This window comes from Helianthus annuus, chromosome 6, assembly GCF_002127325.2.
Source record: "Helianthus annuus cultivar XRQ/B chromosome 6, HanXRQr2.0-SUNRISE, whole genome shotgun sequence".
Classification (NCBI taxonomy): domain Eukaryota; kingdom Viridiplantae; phylum Streptophyta; class Magnoliopsida; order Asterales; family Asteraceae; genus Helianthus; species Helianthus annuus.
In genome coordinates, this window is record NC_035438.2 from 23,954,594 (window position 1) to 23,977,619 (window position 23,026).

At 35.3% G+C, this 23,026-nt stretch overlaps 1 protein-coding gene and 1 long non-coding RNA gene across 8 annotated transcripts; one reads left to right on the forward strand and one right to left on the reverse strand.

The window, feature by feature from the left end:
* Positions 1 to 649: 649 nt before the first annotated feature.
* Positions 650 to 2,867, forward strand: LOC110865013. 7 transcript variants are annotated; one of them, XR_002550253.2, is made up of 8 exons: positions 651 to 1,093; positions 1,456 to 1,557; positions 1,628 to 1,698; positions 1,809 to 1,898; positions 2,006 to 2,084; positions 2,157 to 2,316; positions 2,461 to 2,555; positions 2,655 to 2,867. It is a non-coding gene; the product is annotated as an uncharacterized LOC110865013 (long non-coding RNA). The 7 variants fall into 7 exon arrangements; XR_004860306.1 differs by having other exon boundaries at positions 650 to 1,093; positions 1,456 to 1,698; XR_004860307.1 differs by having other exon boundaries at positions 650 to 1,093; positions 1,456 to 1,698; positions 1,828 to 1,898.
* A 4,678-nt stretch (positions 2,868 to 7,545) lies between these two features.
* On the reverse strand, positions 7,546 to 9,844 carry LOC110865014. Its single transcript, XM_035974070.1, has 4 exons — positions 9,714 to 9,844; positions 9,217 to 9,605; positions 8,363 to 8,467; positions 7,546 to 7,755 (listed from the first exon to the last, which is right to left on the reverse strand). The coding sequence occupies exons 2-4, from the start codon at positions 9,313 to 9,315 to the stop codon at positions 7,546 to 7,548; spliced, it is 414 nt and encodes a 137-aa protein (XP_035829963.1). The 5' UTR covers positions 9,316 to 9,605; positions 9,714 to 9,844.
* Between the last annotated feature and the right edge of the window lie 13,182 nt (positions 9,845 to 23,026).

Genomic DNA, 23,026 nt, shown 5'->3' on the forward strand with positions numbered 1-23,026 from the left:
TTAAGTGCTGAACCAGTAAGAGGTCTGAACCATTAAGTGCTGAACCAGTAAAAGGTCTGAATCATTAAAAGCCTATATAATGCTTAACCGTTCAGAGGCAAATGTTTGACCAATTCAGATTAGAGGTCTTAACCATTCAGACTCTGTATAAATTTTAACCATTTAGAGGCAAATGTCTGAATCATTCAGACATCTGCTTGTGAAACAAACAGTCTGAACCATTAAGTGATGAACCAGTAAGAGGTCTGAACCATTAAGAGTCTCATTAAGAGGTAAACAAACAGTCTCTAAACGATGCAAATGCACCAATATTAATTATTTTTATCATATAAATAAAATCAACAAAACAAAAAAAGTTATGTAATAATAAAAAGAGTAAATTACCAAAATCGTCCCTGATGTTTGTTTAATTTTGCTAAATCCATCCAAAAAACTTTTTTTTTTCTTATCTGAACCACTGAGATTTATAAATCATTGCCAAATCCATCCAAATCTTTAACACCATTAAAATTTAAAGTTAAATGAAGGGTAGTCTTGTCATTCTCTTAATTTATTTAATATTTATATTTTTTAAGTCCTGTTTATTTTTCCCTCTTTTTAACACCAAAACAACCCTAATTAGCACAAAAATCTCACCGAATGTCAGAATTTATATACAAAGGTCGGTGCAAAAAAGACAAACCATCTTACATCACCTTCTACGTGTCACTGTTCTCCTACTCCACCTCTCTTTCTAACCCTAAGCATCTTTCTCAGGTATATGTCCAACCCATAACCGCGCCACCACCACCGTCACTACCATTACAAATTATTTGTATTTTCAGGAGGTAACCGAGGTTCCAACGGTAACAACAGTGGATGATCTGGTTTATGATGGAGAGCGATGTCTACAACCCCGACGATGTAACAGTCGCGCTCAATCAAATGTTCTATGATTTGGGGGTTTTGTGATTAAGAACGAAGTATAGTAGGGTCAGTTCTAGGGTTTCAAGGTTGAAGTTCACGGCGGCACTCGGTGGCACCTTCCTTTCCAACAAATCCTAAATTGATTTCTGCCTATTGACCATATCATTATTCTGGCGAGTCAAAACAGGTAAAAAAAACTAACGTTTATTCCATTACGAACCTTTTCCTTCGTCAATCGAACTTGAAATCTTGAGTTAGGGATTAGAGATGGAGGACACGGCATTTGAAATGCTAAATCTAAGTGGGGAAGATAAACAGTAACCTGGGGACTAAATCCTGGGACCCTTCTTTGTTTATTGTTGTTTAGTTTAATAAATGACGACTTCTTTGTATATGTATACACAATCGATGTCACTAGAAATCTGTGAAGTTGTGTTTTATGGTAAATAGAAGTTTCTGTATGTAGTTGATTATTAGCTTTTATTTGATTTTTATAAATGATTATCATTCATGGTTGTTGAAACATCACTTATATTGTTTGGTGTAAAGCTCTATGGCATATAAGTAAAAGATCTGAATTATACTTGGTACACAAATCACAAATGTGCGTCTTTGCGCCCGACCCCCCAACTTTTCGCTCAGTAGTGTCCGGTATGTACTTTACGTACAGAATTTTTTTAGGTATATACGTTTTTGACTTCGGTTTTATAATTTTTTTTAGGTATATACGTTTTCGACCCTCCGATCGGAAATCTCAAGCGTCGCCACTTAGCAACATAATTTGCAACCACAGTAAGCCATAATCTTTTCAATATTTTTCTTTACTAATGGCCCAATAGTTAGCTTACCCAAACTTTCTAAAGAGTCTTTTATAATTAACTAATGGTCTGTGATCTAAATAGTTTGTTGGTCTCGATCCAGTCTACATGTCAGACCAAAATACATCAGTCTAGAATGGAACCCATTGCCTACCAAATTCAAGAACTTGAGGGGTAATCTTTTCAGTAAATAGTTAATTTTAGGCTTTTATATAAGGTTTTGTTGTGTATTGAATATTGATGATATGTTTATATTGTTTGTGGTAATACTTTTTTTAAAGATAATCCTCACCCTGATGAGAAAGAAAGCTTGGCGCTTGGAAAGAAGCTGAATTTGGCAATCAAGCATGTCAAATGAAGGTAATAAAATTTGGTTTATAACTTATATACACTGAATTCCATTGGATTTTAACTATAAGAACATATAAACAGACAAACATACACAATATCTTACCTGTAAAGTAGAGTCTCGGGATGTTAAGACAGCGATTGGTCCAGACTCAAATAGAGCGGCATGAAAATGTGATTTCAAAGCAAGAAAACGACAACTTATGGATAAAAAATGTAGCCATAAAAGAAGCCATCCGCTCTGGTATGTAACAATTGCGGGGCACATGCAACACGAGTTTCTAATGAATTTTGTACAAATCCTTATAGGTTTAGACTTGCATGTTTTTATGTATTAATTTGAAGTTTAGGTTTTTTTGGTTAATGCATTTAACTGGTGAAACAACAGGAGAAGTAAGGGTAGTGGCTGATATGCATCAGAGGGTGAAACAACAGGAGAAGTAAGGGTAGTGGCTGATATGCATCAGAGGAAAGCAAAAGTGGGTAAGCACAATGATGCTTTTATTGCTTTACCATTTTTTTAAACATTGCAAAAGCCTTTGTACTCTTTCACTAAAATTTTGTGTACAAATTCATCATTAGATGAAATGGAAGCTGCTTTGGTGATTGCTTTTATGAGTCATCAATTGAAGCGGCAACTAGAAATATTATTAGGATGGCTCAGGATTAACATAATTTTTAGGATTGTTGGTATGCCATTTACTTTTTTGCAAGCATGTATATTGTGTGGATGACTTTATGAATTTTCATTATTCTAGATGTTTACAAATGCCAGAATAATCATGGTTTTGTCAATTGGCTTAACATTTTCAATATGTGTATGTATGTATGCTGTTTATGATTGAATTTCCATTTAATTTTTGTATGTATATCGATATATTATGTTCCTTTTGTATCGTACATACCGAAACATACGTTTTCATATGGTTAACACATCCCAACTATAAATAACAAAGGTGTGGCCGCCGCAACGCGCGGCCTATCGCTATTATCTAGTTATCTATTAAAACCAAGCATGACTGTTCCTTTGATAACACTATCATTAAATCCCCCCAAAAAAGAAGCATACATAGAATGCTAGAAGCTATCACTTATTGATCTTAAAATCAATTGAAAACATAGATTTATTTACGTGCTACCAAATCACTAAATCATATATAGCAAATCACAGACACAAAACTGATCTTAGTGGTTGAAAGATTGACTAGAAATATTAGCAATACATACCCATGGCATTATAGCCTAGTGGTATCTTGGTGGTGGGATAAGGCTTATGACCATTAGGTCATGGGTTCGATTCCCACAAAGGGGGTTTTCTCATATTTATTGGGTTTCCTCCTGAATTGGTGTATAGGCATTATTGCCTATTGGAGATGGATATGATCGGGTGGTTCTGCTGGTGGCACGATGATACTCTAGTGGTCCGTCAGTGATCCAAATTTTCCGTTCAAAAAAAAAATTATTAGCAATACATGTTAGATAAAGAACATGAAAATAACATACAAAGTAATAATGTTGACAGCCGTTTAGTGCTAACTAATGTAAAATGAAGAAATTTATGTACTTACGAATGCAAAACCCACATTAGCATAGCCCAACTCATAATTATATAACCTATAGTCTGGTGCGATTTTCTTTCAGCCAGTTTTCACACGAAAGCGTAAACTAGCCAGTTTGGTATGGTTTGAAATTTTCAATACTAACTGAATTTAAAAAAAAAGAGAAAGCTCGTCAAACTGAAATGATGACTAATTTAGGAGATTTTACGGTTAAACCGAACCACAAACGCTATGTTAGAGTTATAAAATACACACATACATACGTTTGTTTTTTAGCTAATACCCACTTGTTTAATTAATTCATTACTTAGTTTTCGAGATAAGATAACAAAAAATATATAGAAATAATAGTTGACTTAAAAGTAGATAATAAAAGGAAGAAAACAAGAGTAATAAAATCACGTACGTTTAAGAAAAATAAGAATATATAAAGTTTCAAATTAATTCATGGTTCAGGTGGGAGGTTTATGCTAATTAGGGTTTTTTGGGTGTTAAAAAGGGAAGAAAATAAAGCATGACTTCAAAAAATGAAAATATTAAATAAATTAAGAGAATGGCAACACTACCCTTCATTTAACCTTGAATTTTAATGGTGTTAAAGATTTGGATTGTTTTGGCAATGATTTATAAACCTTAGTGGTTCAAGTGAGAAAAAAAAAACTTTTTTGGATGGATCTAACAATAGTCATCAAACCTCAAGGACGATTTTGGTAGTTTACTTAAAAGATATATTTTGATTTTATAAATAACTAGGTTTAGAACCCCATGCATTACATGGGTTGCATAAATATAATTTTATATAATAAATAATAAAAAATATATCTTTAAAAAAACTCGTATATTGTACGTGTTGAATAAAATATAATGTTATATGTTAACATAAATAGTCATCAAGATTTATCTTTTAAAATGAACATTGATGTACTATTTACTTATTATAACATTTTACTTTGTTTTTTTTATTTTGCATAAATGTAATTTTATATAATAAATAATAAAAATATATATCTTTAAAAAAACTTGTATACTGAACATGTTGAATAAAATATAATGTCATATGTTAATACAAACAGTCGTCAATATTTATCTTCTAAAATTAACTTTGATATACTATTACTTATTATAACATTTTACTTTGTTTTTTATTTATTATTATGTTAAAAACACATGTATTACGTGGGGTTGAATCCCATTTTTATGATACACTAGGTTATTCCCCGGGTAAATACCCGGGTAGGAAAATTTAAATAGATTAATCAAAAATTTCACCACACTGATTCATTTCTATTTAAAATTAAAATCAAACCATACCTATTGAGTAAAATATTGAATCAGGAGTAACACTAATGCATTAGGCCTCGTTAGATGAAATATAAAAACATATACACGGGTACTCTTTCAGAGAGCCCGTCAAGTTCGAACGTTTAGTGTCTACGGTGGACAACAGACCAATCGAATGGTCCAGTGCCTTGACGTCTGGATTATATCCACGCAGTAGTTTTGTAACTGAAGTTGATACAGACGCTTTTTGCAAATTCGTAGAAGAGTTTGGAACACAAGAAACGACTGACACTTGTGCACGGATAGTAAAAAGCTCAAACGGAGAGCTCATTAGTGATTCCACACCACTTGCTACGATTCCTGCTGTGAGAGCTTTAGAGACGTACACCTAGTTGTCTTTACGACCGTCTGCATAAAGATGGGACCAACATATTGAAAATGTGTTATTGTGAAGTTTCGAACATTCAGAACATAACATGTATAGGCAATAATAACTTACTCAACTAACCAAATAAGTATAATGCCTTAAAAGACGAATAATCTACCTTTATAGAAAGTCGTTAATAACTCGTAGGTACCGAAACATGCTCCAACGCCCAACATTCTCCCTGTCGCCAAACACCCGAAACCATTGTATAACCCTGCAAGAATACGCACATTGAAAGAGATTCACCTTCAGTCAATCAATTTCATAAATCTTGAATTCACAGGTCAACATTATAGAATTTAAATCAGCATCTTGAGTGTCAAATTCGAAGTGATGGTTCCTTGAAACGCTAACTGATGTGACAATGGATAACATCTTAGTTTAAATAAGCGTGAGATGCTATGAGGCGTTTTGGTCCCAAAAGTCACGACGCAAGGCACACACCTCACATACAACCAAATAAGCTTTGTTTACAACCAGAAACTGCATATCTATCATCTATTTTACGCATAAACCTATCTATCAAGTAAACGTTTCATCATTTTTGCATCCCTTAGTACATGTAACCCTCATGGTACCCTAATTATTAGAAAGATTAAAGGCATTCACATGTAAATAATATTATTTGTAAGCATGTTCTAGTGAGTTGATGACTGATGCACTGATCATATGAAAGCATAACTCTTTGGTAAATTAAAAACCAACTACATAGATGACAGTCAAATGTACATTACTGGTTAGCAGATCGTAAAATCTACTACAAACCTTACTTTGTTGATTCCTAGATCCTTTGTACCATATGTCTCGCAACTTCTCCATAATTGATAGTAGCTCAAGCTGGAAAAGAGATAATCTACATCTAAATAAATTAAAAAAAAACTCTTTATATAATTAAAGAATTAGCAATTAAAAACCTCCTATATATAATCATTAGATAAACTACTACTATACAATACAAAATGGGAATGAGTCTATGAACTTGATTCACATAACTATTCTCCTTATTATCGTTCATTCTAATAGTAAGTATAAGCTAAATTATCTCTATAAAATATGAAAATTCATTTAAAAGTAAACTTGTACATACCATGATAAAGCTCTTCGTTGACAACACAAAATAAATATGAACTCCTCCTCTCAGATTAACATCACTTAAGATGTTCTTGTTATTTCTAGTCTTGTGTCAACATGTCATTTGCTAGATTCATGAATGATGAGTCAATTCTTTCATGAGAAAAAAAATAGGATAACCAAGTGTTGAGCCATTAATAATTAAATAAAAAACTTAACTAAAGCCCATTTATGATACAAAAAAATTGTTTTACCATCATTTTGTACTTTGAATTATATCAGGTGAATTCACCTATTCGGTAATCTTTAGTCAGTCCAGGTACTGTTCTGCACAAAACAAAATATATTCAAGATACTTGCAATATAACTTGAAATTTATCTATTATAAATAACTTGACGTGTCAAACCATATCTGATGTGTATGTCTATTGGGAGATATGGCTAGAAATTTTAAAGTATAAAGTATTTACATATAAAAAACTTTACCATTTGTATATCTTTTGAAGATATGTCTCTCGCCACTCCAGCAGAATTTTTTTATACCTCAAATGAAAAAAAGGTTATAAAAATACATATTCTACCTATTGTAAAAGAGTGAAAAAAATGTCCAAATTGAAGGATGTCTTAATGTATGCCAATATATGTGTTGTTATCCTATTATTTGATTAAAAAAATTAACCTACACAGGGAAAAAGAGTAGAAAAAGCAACATCATAAAACACTTTGGCATATACCCAACAATATTTGGGTCTCGTAAACAAAAGAAATAAAAAATAATAAAAGTAATAAGCAAATAAAAAGGCGTGAACAGTAGGAATCTTATCATCCATACTAAGATTAGTACCATCACATGATAAATTACAATAAATGGTGAATATCTTAAATCGGGTCATCCCGCGACAAAAGTACGATAGGCTGGCTACATTAGTAAGGATTTCATATTATGACACAATAGACACCTGTTGTTAATGTTGTTATAATTTCTAAAATATATTTGGAGTTTGCTTTGATTAAATCACTTAACTGCACGAACAAAATGAAAATGCCTAGTTACTTCATCTTTAACAAAAAACTGTTGTTTTTGCATAATTGATTTAAAAAAGATATATATGTTGTAAGATTAAGAAAAGTAATATCAAAAATCATAAAGTCCACTTAACTTTTTTTTTAAATCAATTAGTGTTTGTAGGTTTACCTCACCATTCGTGATGCCGTCTTCCCTGTCTATCTCTCTCTCTCTATAAGCATATCTCTCCACACCATGAAGGAAAGGAAACGCCTGGACACGCGTGAGAAGACCGACCCAGCTGCCTTGCAATATTCCACCGCTATTCTTTCCATTTGTCTATACATAAAGGTAATATTAATAAACAACTAATTAATACATGATCAAAATTAATCAAAGAATATTACAAATTTAGAAAAGGAAACAAAAATACACGTGATTCTATCTAGTCAAAGCGATGCACTTGTTTTGTTTTTTCAAAAATTAAAGAAAATGTTAGAGATGAAATCAACTTACTCTTAAGCAATTTTAGAGTTTCCAGCAAAAATGTTGAAATAACCGGACAATTTGAGAAAAAAAAAATCTTAAACCCTGCTATATATTAATTTTGGAACTCAAAAAACAACCGAAAACAAATATGATTGTTAAACAATCAATCGCCTTTAAAATGTCAGCCACCCCTTTTTGAGTGTCATCGCCTCCAATTATACTATCTTGTTAGCATCATGGCCTACTCGTGGAGTTTGAAGAATAGTACCACCACATTTGATATCATTAACAATTTATTGGATTTAATTCCTCTGAGTAAAAGCACTATAGCCTACCTATAACAAAGAATACTATCAGTTGCTGCATAACCCACTGCAAGAAGGATGGAATTATATGGTAATAAATTAGGTTTATAAGTAACGGATTGTTTCAAAATGATTCCAAATCGAAGACTTACTGAGTAAATAGTTAGATACAATAAAGATACATGTAGGAGCATTCCATACTCACTATATATTCCTATTATTCGTAGATATCCAATAATGCTAAGGCATTCTGGTAACTGCAATACATAACAAAAGACATTGTCAAAAATAATGTAATATTACAAGTATCAAATGCACAAATAACAGTCATAAAATTATTCGTGTTACCCATTTGATAATGTATGTATCATAATCCTAATTAGCCATGCCTTAGATCCCTCCTAGTCGCAGATTGGACCTATTATGATAGCACTTCAAACAGATTATACCAGCTTATCAACACGACAATCGTTCGCCAATCTGTGCAAAACCCTAAGAATAAAACATCCATCATTTACCCAAAAAATTATAATAATAAAAAAAATCTTCTTCACCTATTAATACACCTATTTAAGCTGATTAATTTTATCAATAACCAGAAAAACACTAAATCACACCAAATAACCCAAAATCAAACAAATTAATCCACCAATTCTGCAAAAACCCTAACCCTAAACCGCTCATCCATTACCAATTTACAAATTAGAGGTTAATTTTCCCACCTAATAACTATAAAAACCTTCTGTTACAAACCAAAACCAAAACTAACACAATAAAAACACATACGGAAGTTCGTGACTACAAAAAAAAAACACTAAAAATCGAGCAACTTTATAACAAATTCTATCAACGACAACATCCAATAAACAATAATCAAGAGGCTAGTATAATAAGAATTAAAGCACAATCTGATACATTAATAACAAATTCTACTTACCAAAATGTGTCACTACTGGTATAGAGAAGAGAGATGGTAAACCAAAAGGAGAAGAATATTGAGGGTTACCTCACCCAAATTCCGCTTTTGCTTCGGACTATCCACCTTCTTCAACACCATCGACTCCTTACCTTCGCTATTGCTCCGCCTCAGCAAAGACCAGAACATCCACTTTTTCGATCCGGAACCAGTAGAATTACTCTTTTTGCATTTAGTTATGTCATCATCATTTTCCACAATATTTTATCCAAACCATTTTATGTCAAAAACCCTAGAAATCGATTTATGACAGAAACCCTAGAAATCGATCAATAGATTTATTCCAGAAACCCTAGAAATCGATCGGTAACAAAAAAAAACAAAAAAACAAACTGAGATAAACAAAAGACCTCGACATACCTGGCTGTGCTTGGAATTGGGCTGAAAAACAACAATCTTGATTGATAGGTAACAAAGATCTGGATAACAGGGGAAGCAGTGAGAACAGAGGCCAAGTGAAATCAAATTAGGGTTAAGAGGAAGAAGGAAATATGATAAATAGAAAGACTTAGATCGAGTTCTAGTACCTTAGATCGAGTGTATGATTGTTGATTGGTGAGATTTTGTGGAACTGAGGAAGGATCTTGGCGGTGGCGATAGGAGGGAGACAGAGCTGCAACTATGTTTCTTTAGGGTTGTGAAAGACGAATGAGAAAAAATGAAATATAAAGGATCCATTATCCATCATGCTTGACCCATATTCCGACCCGGATTATTTCGGATCCCGTGTCAAAGATAAGTGGACGGAATTTTCCCGCCAAAAAGCAAAAATTAGTGGCCTGATAGCTTGACACATCAGCAGAATTTATCACATTTATTATATATAATAGATTCAAATTATGAGATACAATTATTTTAGTTAGTTTTTTACACCATCATGCTTATTTGTTTATTTCATTCATAAAACACTCGTCTTAAATTTGTATTCAAGCAGTGGCGAAGCTTGACCCGAATGATTGGGGGGGGGGGTCGAAAACGTATATACCCAAAAAATTCTATAGAACCGGGGGGTCGAAAGCGTATATATCCAAAAATTTCTATACAAAAACTACATATATAACACTACTGAGCGAAAAGTTCGGGGGGTCGGGCGCCCCCTCCTGCCCCTTCTATACTTCGCCCCTGTATTCAAGAGAGTTTACGGTACAAAAAAGGTGGAGATCGATCACCACGTTTTCATATATTTCATCATTTTTATTAATTATACCGTAAAATTGAGAATTAAATTCTCTTTGAATGGAGTATAGAATTGTTATATTTAAAAATGGTGTATTTCAGTATGTTGGTGCAATATGCGATAAATGATGAGTTTAAACCAATTAAATTAGTACGCCAACCATTATAATGATGCGTCTTTAAACACTTACAATTTGATAGAAGCATATGCCGATCTAGAATAATTATTTAATTCTAGTGAAAAAAAACAATAATACAATTATTAAGCATATATCAAACAGGAAACTTTGATTCCTAATTTACCATAATTTCAATCACTGAACTCCAAAGTATATCTACTCATAATAAAAACAAACATTTATGCTTATCTAAATTTTTGTTTAGAGTTATTTATAGAAAAACTAATATTTTTTCTTATCTAATTTTTTGTATAAAATTATTATTATTATTTACTATGATCATAATAAAAAGAGTAAAATGCCCATATAGTCCCTATGGTTTGTCAAAATAACACATATGGTCCTCAGCTTTTGAAAATTACACTCATGCTCCCTGTGGTATTATACTTTGTTACTTGGATGGTCCCCTGATTGGATCGACGTTAGTTTTTCCAATTAAGTCTATTTGAAAGGTCTAAAATACACCTAATACTAAAAATAAAGTTAGAAGAACAATTTATTATCATTTAATAACTAGAATGGGTCCCACATTTTTAATTTAATACAACTAAACTCCCCATCTCACATGTTTCTTCAATTCATCATCTTCGTTTCTTTCTGGTTCTTCAAGTTTCACACACAAGTGTGTGTTTGTAAAGAGAGAAGCAGGTATAGAGAGAAATTTTCAGATCTCGATTTCGAAGTGGTAACTTCAGTTTCTTGAGCGTTTTCTTCCCTAGATCTAAAGAGTTTGAGGGAAAAATTGGGGGTTGTGGTTACAAGCTTACCGCGTTGAAGCTCGAATCAGATTTAGAACTTAATCTAACCAAACTCGTTTCCAGAAGAAAAAAAATTATATTGAAACATGAATATATATATCGTTTACATTAAAACGTGAATTTATACCGACACATACATTAAAATGTCAAAACGTAGACCAACTGAAAACGTACATAAAAATTAGCATGAAAACGTATTTATATTTGACTCTACTCATTTCCAAAAAGGTTACGTCGAAACATGAATTTACACTGGCACGCACATAATTTTGAAAAGTTAGAACTCAACGGGGTGAAAATGACATTTTATAAAATTTTTAGAAAGTATAAGGGGTGTAAGTGTCAATGTCAAAAGTTTAGGATATGTTTTTGTACAGTTATAAACTTTTGTAGGCTGTTTTGGACAAGTTGGAAACTTGAGAGGCTGTTTTGTATTTTCGAAAGTTTAGGGGTTGTTTTTTTTTTCAAGTTCTAAACTTGAAAGATGGTTTTGTCTTTTTTATCAGGGGCTATTTGGGTCAAGTTGTAAACCTGAGGTGCTATTGTGTATTTTGCTCACCGGTCGTATGTTTTAAAATACACCGGGCTTACGCGCATTGCGGCATGGGCACATCACAAATATCGAATGGATTAGTCCAAACATTATGTGATGCGTTAACCATACGAAAACATGTGTGTTCGACGTATTCGATGGAACTCAGTATAACTTATATAAGCATGCGATTGGATCAAAACATAAAGTAAATCGAATTAATACCGTATAATCATAATGTATTATTTGGAATATATTAGAGGTTTAAAAAAGGAAAAAAAATACAATTTGACTCCACTCGTTTCTGAACAAAATTTACGAAAAAATACATAAAAATAAGCATGAAAACATATTGTATTTGACCTGACTCGTTTCCCAAAAAAGATTACGTCAAAACGTAGACCAACTCGAATTAATACAAACACATACATAAAAATATGCACGTAAAAATGGTTTTAAAAGAAAACGTATTATATTTGACCTGACTTGTCTCAAAAAAAATTACGTCAAAACGTAGACACACTCAAATTTATATTGATACGTACATAAAAATATGCACGTAAAAAATGTTTTTTTAAAGTAAAATAATGATAAAGATAAACAAAAGAATTTAACAAACAAAAGTTACTGATGGAAAATTAAATTAGTAAAAAGGTAGGGGTTAAAAACGCTAAATGCCAAAGGGATTAAAATGGAGAACTCCAAAAATGAAAGGGCCAACCAAAGCCGGTGGAAACCCGACCGAATTTAATTTTTAAGATATACTAGTAATAGTAATGTAACAACCCTCGAGAAACACCCCTAAACGCTCCTAGATACACCCCGTATGTGAGAAACGGACCCAAATAACATTAATATTAATAAAAATTAAAGAAAACAAGAAAAGCCCTTCGCTCGCCGGCCGCGACAGACGAAGGCAACTCCTTCGTAGGGAGCGAGGCCCCATTACTTGCGGATCACTTGTACTGCCACGTGTCAGACACATGTCGGCCCTACTCGCTGACTCACCAAGCCTATCGCCGCCTTTAGGGCTCTCGCGGGCCGCGATAGATGAAGAGGAGGATGTCGCGGGGCGCGACCCGCCCTGATCAGGCTATAAAAGGGGCCGAGATAAGCATTTCCAATCCGTTCAATTCTCTTTATTCTCTCTCAACTTCTCATAGGCAGAAACTATAGCCAATTAACCCCTGAAAACCCGAAGCTCTGCCTTGTTGTAAGTATTATAACCCTATTTATTACCCTACACGATCTATCTAGGGCTCCGTAACGCATGTCAAGGCTCTGCCTGACTCAGTCGTTGGAGTTCTGTCTCGTGTACACCCGATTGATTAGGACTCCGTAATGCATGTCAAGGCTCTGCCTAACTCAGTCATTGGAGTTCTGTCTCGAGTTGTACGGATAATGCAATTTGGGTTATTTTACTAACACATGTGCATTGTTTAATTTTAATAAATAATAACCAGGAGAAACAACAGGAAGCTATAATATTACCAGGAAGCCTGTAGAAATACCTAAGTTTGCAAATGTAAGTACATTCACTTTTTCCTCACTGTTTGTGAGTACATTCTCCTTTTATAAACACTTTTTGTGAGTCAAAATGTTTTACCAAAACCTCAAATGTGTTCAAATACAATTACAGTGATTAAGTCTTTGTAATTCTACAATTGCTGCCAGTATTATGGGTTTTGTATACTATAACAACCCTCAAAATAATTCCGACACCCTAAAAATAATTAAAATATCTCAATACGTCCTAAAATACACCCCGAATACAAAAACGGACCCCGAATACCTTTATTTTTACTAAATTTAATTAAAAACAAGATTTTTAGGGCTGTGGCGGGCCACGTAGACCTACCCTTGGTCTTACGTGGACCGCGAGCGAAAGGACATGAGGTGCAGCCCGGGGCTGCCACGTGTCTGATACGCGTCGAGGGTACATCGGTGAGCCGACAAAGCTAGGCCATACGGACCCTATGTCGCGGGCCGCGTAGGCCCTTCCTTTCTCTTACGCGGGCCATGAAGGCCTGGTCGACCGACCCTATATAATGGGAGCTCAGGCCTTCAGTCCCAACTCGCACCGAATTGCTTTTCTCTCTCGAATTTTCACATAGCAATAGTAATCTCCGGGCATAATAACCCCCTAAATAATGAATTTCTGCCTTGCTGGAGGTATCATAACCCTAGTTACATATTAGATACGATGCCCGATTGATCCAGGGTTCCGTAACGACTGTCGAGGTTCTGCCCGACGTAGTCGTTGGAATGCCGTCTCGGGGAGGGTATTACTAATGTAAATATTGGGTTATTATACTAACACATGTGCATTTGTGTAAGTTATAGATAATCACCAGGAAACCCTAAAGGAAAAATTAAGACAGCAATGTGAGTAATCTCCTTTTTGTAAACTGTTTTTACAAAACCTTGAATATTTTACAATGTGATTAAGCAGTGATTGAGTCTTTGTAATTCTTCAATTACTGCCGGTATGTTGGGGTTTTGTATACAAAATGTGGAACACGTTACCATTGGACAAAGAGTTAGCGAATGGGTAATGTGACCCACCAGTCAGGATTGACAATACTGAATGAGTAATTGTGTAGATGTAAACATTGTAATCGTTCTCAATACTGTTAAATGATAAAATTCTTCTTGATTAAACTGGGATTCACTCACCAGTATTTCCCACTGACAAAATTTTTTTAAACGCGTTTCTGGTAACAAAATGTGAAAGCCAGCTAGAAGCCAGCTGGACAGCACTGAAGGCTTGGAAAAGTGGCTATAAAAGTTACCTAAATAAAGAAGATGTTTTATTTCGATAAAATGGGGTTTACCTCTATAAAACAGTTTGTAATTAAAACTTGGGTTTTATCCCAATATACTTATTTATATAAAATATGGTGTTTTACTCTGATAAAATATTTCCTAATACGGTCCTGAAATAATTTCCGCTGCCAAATTGATAAACACTGATACCACCAATACTGATTCTCGCGGCCGCCCGTTCCCGGGACAGATAGGGGGCGGGTGTTGCGACAGAAGGTGGTATCAGAGCTAAGCCACTGATTCAGCCATAGAAGTGTTCTGCTGATACCAAGATATTATACAAAATGTTAGGAAATAAATTACAGAACTACGTGCATATTTGTATTTTATCATTTTGTGTTATTTGACTATTTGTTAGTTTACAGTATGAGCGATCAAGGACCATCCGACGCCTACCATCAGTTGTCCAGCTCACCTAGAAGCGAAGGCACCTCTTCACAGCCTGCCCTCTCAAGGTATTATGCTAATAATGAAGATGGGGTATTCGTGTTTAAGGCTCAGTCTGAAGAGCCATTCCCTCCTAAAAATAGAGGATGGTTCAGTAGGGGAGCGCATGAACGTAGGAAAAGAATGAAAAAGTTGCAACAACAGCGAGCCCTAGCAGCCGCTAAAAGTGAGACAGATGCCCACACCCAAGATATGCTCAATAGGAGTCTAGCAAACTTCCATATCCTAGCGACCACAGCTGCCGACCCTAACCTGGAGCAACTCATAGCACCCCAACCATTACCACTGTTCCCTACCCAGCCAATGGAAATAGAAAACAACCCAGAAAATCAAATCCAAATGCATGATTTTAACCCAGAAGAGATACCTAGAGTACCAACACCCAATCCCTTAGACCTAGACTACGACCCGTGGTTAGATGAGCATAGGGATTACCAGCAACGATACCAATACAAGGAGATGAGCCCATGCCGAATCTAGCAACTTACCCAGGTTTGGACCCTCTAGAGCCCTACTATGATAACGATGAATACATTAGAGAAATTCTAGAGAATCCATACCCGTACCAGGAACCCATGCCCCAGTTCCCAAACCCAGTCCCAGCACCTGCACCCCCAATGAGTGCAGAAAATGTGCAAGAGCTCCGAACTTTCAGAGAAGAGATTTTAGAAAGTAGCGAGAGGATGAGGCAGGTTGGAGAGCGACTCGTCTGGAAGTATGACGAGCGCAATATGGAGTTCTGGATGAACCCATATCCGCGATGATGGTGGTAGTAATAATAATAATAATATGATAATATATATAATATATGTGTATGTTTAAAAAAAATCTAGACAATAATTATGGATGCATAATAGTATTGTAATTTTAAATTTCAGTATCGGTTTGTATTAGATGCATATATTATAAGAAAAATTAAGTCGCAATGTCTGACTTTTTTGATCAACATGCGTGTTGTGTGATTGGTTGTATTAAATATTATCTTGTGATATTAATACGTGGCAAATGTTTAAAATTCAGATGGACAACGAAGTGAATCAGGAAAACCAGAATGACAATAACCCGAATAACGATAACCAGAATAACAACGACAACCCGAATCATGATAATAATGGAAACCCAGTGGATAACAGTGTCATCCAACACATAGTGGCACAAGGGATAATAGATGCAATGCCATATATTATCAAAACAGTTAGGGAAACCGATAATAAAAGTAACAATGGCAGTAAACGACCAACTGAACCTGAACACAACGTAAACAATGGACCCTTACTTCAAGTGCCCATTCCCAAAAGGAGAAGAACCATATCTTATGGTTGTTCTTATAAAGAATTCTGGTCTTGTAAACCAATGGAATTCTCAGGCAATGAAGGGGCCGTTGCAGCTCTACGCTGGATAGAAAAGACTGAGGTTGTCTTAAAAATAAGCAAGTGTGCGGAAGAGGATAAGATAATGTTTGCTTCCAATTTGTTTAAGAACTCAGCCTTAGAATGGTGGAACACAATCCTCCAGTCTAGGGGAAGTGACAGGGTTTACAATATGGAATGGGAGGAATTTAAGAATATGGTAGAAAGGAAATTCTGCCCTCCCAATGAAAAGGAACAGATAGCAAATAAGTTTTTAAACCTTAGAATAACTGGAGTAGACAGTAAGGGGTACACTATATTATTCTTTGAATATGCTAGAATAGTACCAACCCTTGCATCACCTGAACCCGTATTAATCTCCCGTTACATCTGGGGATTAATCAGTGAGATTAGGCATGTAGTCAAGGCGGCTAGACCTCAACCCATAGAAGAAGCTGTAGAACTAGCAAATACCTTGACAGATGAGTTAGTGCGTACACGGGAAGAGGATCAAAGAAAGAACCTAGCTCAAAGGCTTACCCAAGAATTTCGCTCTGAAAATTCCAACCGTGGGAAAAATGTAGGTTCTACCTCTGCACTTTATTGCAAGTATTGCAAAAGGAAGCATTCTGGAAGATGCTCCATATATTGCAACTTCTGCAAAATATCTGGACACAAGGAAGAAGACTGCAGGAAGAAACCTAACAACAAGATAGGCGACAACTGTGGAGAACAAGGCCACATCAAGCCAAACTGTCCGAAACTAGCTCTAGCTACAAACAACAAGAATACTAAAAATGCTAGAGCATTTGTTCTGACCACAGAAGAAGCTAAGATGATTCCGGATGTGATTGCCGGTACGTTTTTAGTTAATGATGTTTTTGCTAAAGTATTATTTGACTCTGGTGCGAACCAAAGTTTTATTAATACTTCATTTTGCAAACTTCTCAACCAACCATTAACTAAACTCCCACAAGAATGTCTAGTAGAGACAACAAATGGGGAAACCGTTAGGATTTCTAAAATCTTGCAGGAAGCAAGAATAGAATTTTTAAATCAAAAGTTTATTGCAAACCTTTATCCAATGAATCTGTCAGGATTTGATGTTGTATTAGGGTTGGATCGGTTAATAGCCAATAAAGCCAGTATTTTATGTGATCAAAAGTCAATCCAAGTAAATTCACCAAAAGGTGAAAAGATCACAATTAAAGGAGACAAACCATCTAGATCCATGAAATTTATCTCTGTGATGAAAACAACAAGTTATATAAGAAAAGGATCTTTAGTGTATTTGATTTCCATAATCATTAAAAGAACTGAAGGATATTCCAGTAGTATCCCAGTTTCCAGATGTATTTCCAGAAGAATTACAAGGACTACTGCCAGATAGAGAAGTTGAGTTCAGGATTCATCTACTACCAGGAACAGCACCAATTGCCAAAGCACCTTACCGTTTGGCACCCGCAGAAATGCAGGAACTAAAGAAACAATTAGACGAATTGTTGGAGAAAGGATTCATACAACCAAGTTCATCGTCGTGGGGAGCACCAATTTTATTTGTTAAAAAGAAAGACGGATCAATGCGTATGTGTATTGACTACCGTGAATTGAACAAGGTCACGATTAAAAATCGGTACCCATTACCAAGAATCGATGATTTGTTTGATCAATTGCAAGGAGCTCGATTTTTCTCGAAAATCGATTTACGATCATGATATCATCAATTAAAGGTACAGGAAGAGGACATTCCTAAGACGCTTTTAGAACAAGGTACGGCCATTATGAATTTACCGTCATGCCATTTGGTTTAACCAATACCCCAGCTGCATTTATGGACATGATGAACCGAATATGTAAGCCATATTTGGATAAATTCATAATTGTCTTTATAGATGATATTCTCATTTACTCTAAGAGTAAAGAGGAACATGCAAAGCATTTGCACGCACTTCTAAGTTTATTAAGGAATAAAAAGCTTTATGCTAAGTTTTCCAAGTGCGAGTTTTGGTTAGAACAGGTACAGTTTCTTGGACACTTAGTTAATCATGAAGGAATTCACGTGGATCCCACCAAGATCGAGGCAATTACTAAATGGAAAACCCCTGATTCGCCAACTGAGGTTAGAAGTTTCTTAGGATTGGCCGGTTATTATAGAATATTTATTCGAGATTTTTCTAGAATAACCATTCCCTTAACTAAGCTAACCTGTAAATCTGTTAAGTTCGAATGGGGACCAAAACAAGAAGAAGCCTTTAGAATTCTTAAGCAAAGACTAACCAATGCACCCATACTCGCATTACCAGAAGGAACTGAAGACTTTGTAGTCTATTGTGACGCTTCTAAGTTAGGTTATGGATGTGTGTTGATGCAACGCCAAAAGGTTATAGCTTATGCATCTAGACAACTTAAGAATCATGAAGAGAATTATTCAACCCATGATCTAGAATTAGGAGCCATATTTTTTGCTCTAAAATTTTTGAGACATTACCTTTACGGTAGCTGATACTTTAAGAATCATGAAGAGAATTATTCAACCCATGATCTAATGTGGTAGTTGATACTTTAAGTCGAAAGTATCATGAAAAGCCAAAAAGAGTGCTTTCTCTCAAATTAAATCTACAGGTAGATTTAAATGAACCGGTTAGAAAATCACAAAAATTAATAATCAAGGATAATACTGAAAAATTAAAAGGAATGATTAAGGAATTAAAATAAGGAACAGATGGAATTTAGAGATTCCATAAGAAAAGAATGTGGATACCCAAATTAGGAAACCTACGCCACCGTATATTAGAAGAAGCCCACAAATCTAAGTATACGATGCATCCTGGAAATGATAAAATGTATCAGGATTTAAGAAAGAATTTTTGGTGGATAGGAATGAAAAAGGATATAGCAGCTTATGTTTCTAAGTGTTTAACCTGTTCACAAGTTAAAGCTGAACATCAGAAACCCTCAGGTTTATTGCAACAGTTAGAAATGCCAGTGTGGAAATGGGAATTGATAACAATGGATTTTGTTACCAAATTACCCAAAACTAGGAAGGGTAATGCTACAATCTGGGTGATTGTAGACAGGCTAACTAAGTCAGCTCATTTCCTACCAATGAAGAAAACTTTCAGTATGGAACAGTTAGCTAAGTTGTATGTAAATGAAATAGTTCCATTACATGGAATTCCTTTATCAATTGTTTCTGATAGGGATAGCCGTTTTACCTCTCATTTTTGGGCAAGTTTCCAAAAAGCAATGGGAACCAAGTTGAATCTAAGCACAGCTTATCATCCTCAAACAGACGGACAAAGTGAAAGGACAATTCAGACAATGGAAGACATGCTTAGAGTTTGTGTAATTTATTTCAGAGGTAATTGGGACGATCACTTACCATTAATAGAATTTTCTTATAATAACAGTTATCACACAAGTATCAATGCTGCACCATTCGAAGCACTTTATGGACGAAAGTGCCGAACCCTAGTCTGTGGGGCAGAAATTGGAGAAAAACAACTATCAGGACCTGAGATAGTACAAGAAACAACCGACAAAATTATTCAAGTCAAGGAACGACTGAAAGCAGCACGTGACCTACAAAAGAGTTATGCTAATAACAGACGAAAGCCCTTGGAATTTCAGGTAGGAGACAAAGTGTTATTGAAAGTCTCTCCTTGGAAAGGAGTAGTCAGATTCATAAAATGGGGAAAGCTAAGCCCCAGGTATGTTGGACCTTTTGAGATTATTAGAAGAATAGGACCCGTAGCCTATCAGCTACAACTGTCAGAGGAAATGGCAGGAATACATGATGTATTTCATGTATGTAATCTCAAGAAATGCTTAGCTGATGAATCACTAATAGTACCTCTTAAGGATATAGAGGTAAATGAACAACTTAAATTTGTAGAGAAGCCTCTAGAGGTCGAAGACAAGAAAGCTAAGAATCTCAAGCACAAGAGATTAGTTCTGGTAAAAGTAAAATGGGACTCCAAAAGAGGACCAGAGTATACATGGGAGCTTGAATCAGAAATGCAAAGGAAATACCCGCACTTGTTCCAGTAGATCTCGAGGACGAGCTCTAAAACAAGGTGGGGAGGATATAACATCCCTCAAAATAATTCCGACACCCTAAAAATAATTAAAATATCCCAATACGTCCTAAAATACACCCCGAATACAAAAACGGACCCCGAATACCTTTATTTTTACTAAATTTAATTAAAAACAAGATTTTTAGGGCTGTGGCGGGCCGCGAAGACCTACCCTTGGTCTTACGCGGGCCGCGAGCGAAAGGACATGAGGCGCATCCCGGGGCTGCCACGTGTCTGATACGCGTCGAGGCTACATCGGTGAGCTGACAAAGCTAGGCCCTACGGACCCTATGTCGCAGGCCGCGTAGGCCCTTCCTTTCTCTTACGCTGGCCACGAAGGCCTGGTCGACCAACCCTATATAATGGGAGCTCAGGCCTTCAGTCCCAACTCGCACTGAATTTCTTTTCTCTCTCGAATTTTCACATAGCAATAGTAATCTCCGGGCATAATACCCCCCTAAATAACGAAGTTCTGCCTCGTTGTAAGTATCATAACCCCGGTTACGTATTAGATAAGCTGCCCGATTGATCCAGGGTTCCGTAACGGCTGTCGAGGTTCTGCCCGACGTAGTCGTTGGAATGCCGTCTCGGGGAGGGTATTACTAATGTAAATATTGGGTTATTATACTAACACGTGTGCATTTGTGTAATTTATAGATAATCACCCGGAAACCCTAAAGGAAAACCTAAGACAGCAATGTGAGTAATCTCCTTTTTGTAAACTGTTATTTACAAAACCTTAAATATTTTACAATGTGATTAAGTAGTGATTGGGTCTTTGTAATTCTTCAATTACTGCCGGTATGTTGGGGTTTTGTATACAAAATGTGGAATACGTTACCATTGGACAAAGAGTTAGCCAATGGGTAATATGACCCACCAGTCAGGATTGACAATACTGAATGTGTAATTGTGTAGATGTAAACATTGTAATCGCTCTCAATACTGTTAAATGATAAAACTCTTCTTGATTAAACTGGGATTCACTCACCAGTATTTCCCACTGACAAATTTCAGGTAACAAAATGTGAAAGCCAACTAGAAGCCAGCTGGACAGCACTGAAGGCTTGGAAAAGTGGCTATAAAAGTTACCTAAATAAAGAAGATGTTTTATTTCAATAAAATGGGGTTTACCCCTATAAACCAGTTTGTAATGAAAACTTGGGTTTTATCCCAATATACTTATTTATATAAAATATGGTGTTTTACTCTGATAAAATATTTCCTAACTACGGTCCTGATATAATTTCCGCTGCCAAATTGATAAACACCGATACCACCAATACTGATTCGCGCGACCGCCCGTTCCCGGGACAGATAGGGGGTGGGGGTTGCGACATATACAGTACTTGATAACCTTCACAATTGGGCACGAGTATCCAATGTGTGATATGACCATAGTCACAGATCCGTCGAGTGACACGTACTGACCGAGTAATTGTGTAGATATAAACAATGTAATCGCCCTTAATACTGTAATATGTAACAACTGATGCTTTACAAAATGGAATGTACTTACCAGTATTTCTTGCTGATAAAATCTTTTTAAAACGCGTTTCAGGTAACACAATGTGAAAGCCAATAAAAGTCAGCTGGAGAGCACTGAAGGCTTAGAAAAGTGGCTATAAAAGTTACCTAAATAAAAAGGAGATCATGTTTTCAATAATTAGGGTTCATTCCTATAAATATATTTCAAGTGAAACTTGGGTTTTATCCCACTTGTTTATTATAAAATATGGTGTTTTAAACTCTGATAAAATATTTCCTAACTACGGTCCTGATGAAAGTTTTCCGCTGCCAAATTAATAAACACCGATACCATCAGATTGGCTCGCGGCTCCCGCTCCTAGGGTGGGGTGGGGGGTTGTGACAGAATGTGGTATCAGAGCTATGCCACTGGTTTAAGCCCTTTAGGTGTTCTTCAAATACCTAAACCTTAAACATTTATGTTAGGAAATTAAATATCTTATGTGTTGTTCTGTGAAAATAAAATCATAGTATAAATATTAAGATAGTACAATTCATGTATTATACCTAAATGATTTCATGTCATTTAAATTCTCAGTATATGTAACCCCTATTTGTATCTTACAATTATGTTATGTTTCATATTATATATAAAGGTGATATATCAATAATGCTATATTAATATTAAATTTTGTGATATATATCATACCCATATATTTATGTGAATATAATTCAATATAAATTTTATAAAATATGGTGTTTTAATCTCTGATAAAATATTTCCTAACTATGGTCCTGATGAAAGTTTTCCGCTGCCAAATTCAAAAACACCAATACCATCAGACTGGCTCGCGGCTCCCGCTCCCAAGGTGGGGTCGGGGGTTGTGACAAGTAATAAGACCCGCGCGCGTTGCGGCACGGGTACATCGTGAATGTTGAACATATTAGTCCAAGCGTTTTGTGATGCGTTAACCATATGAAGTAACTTACTTACCCGATTAATTAATTAACTTACTTAGCTGTTTAA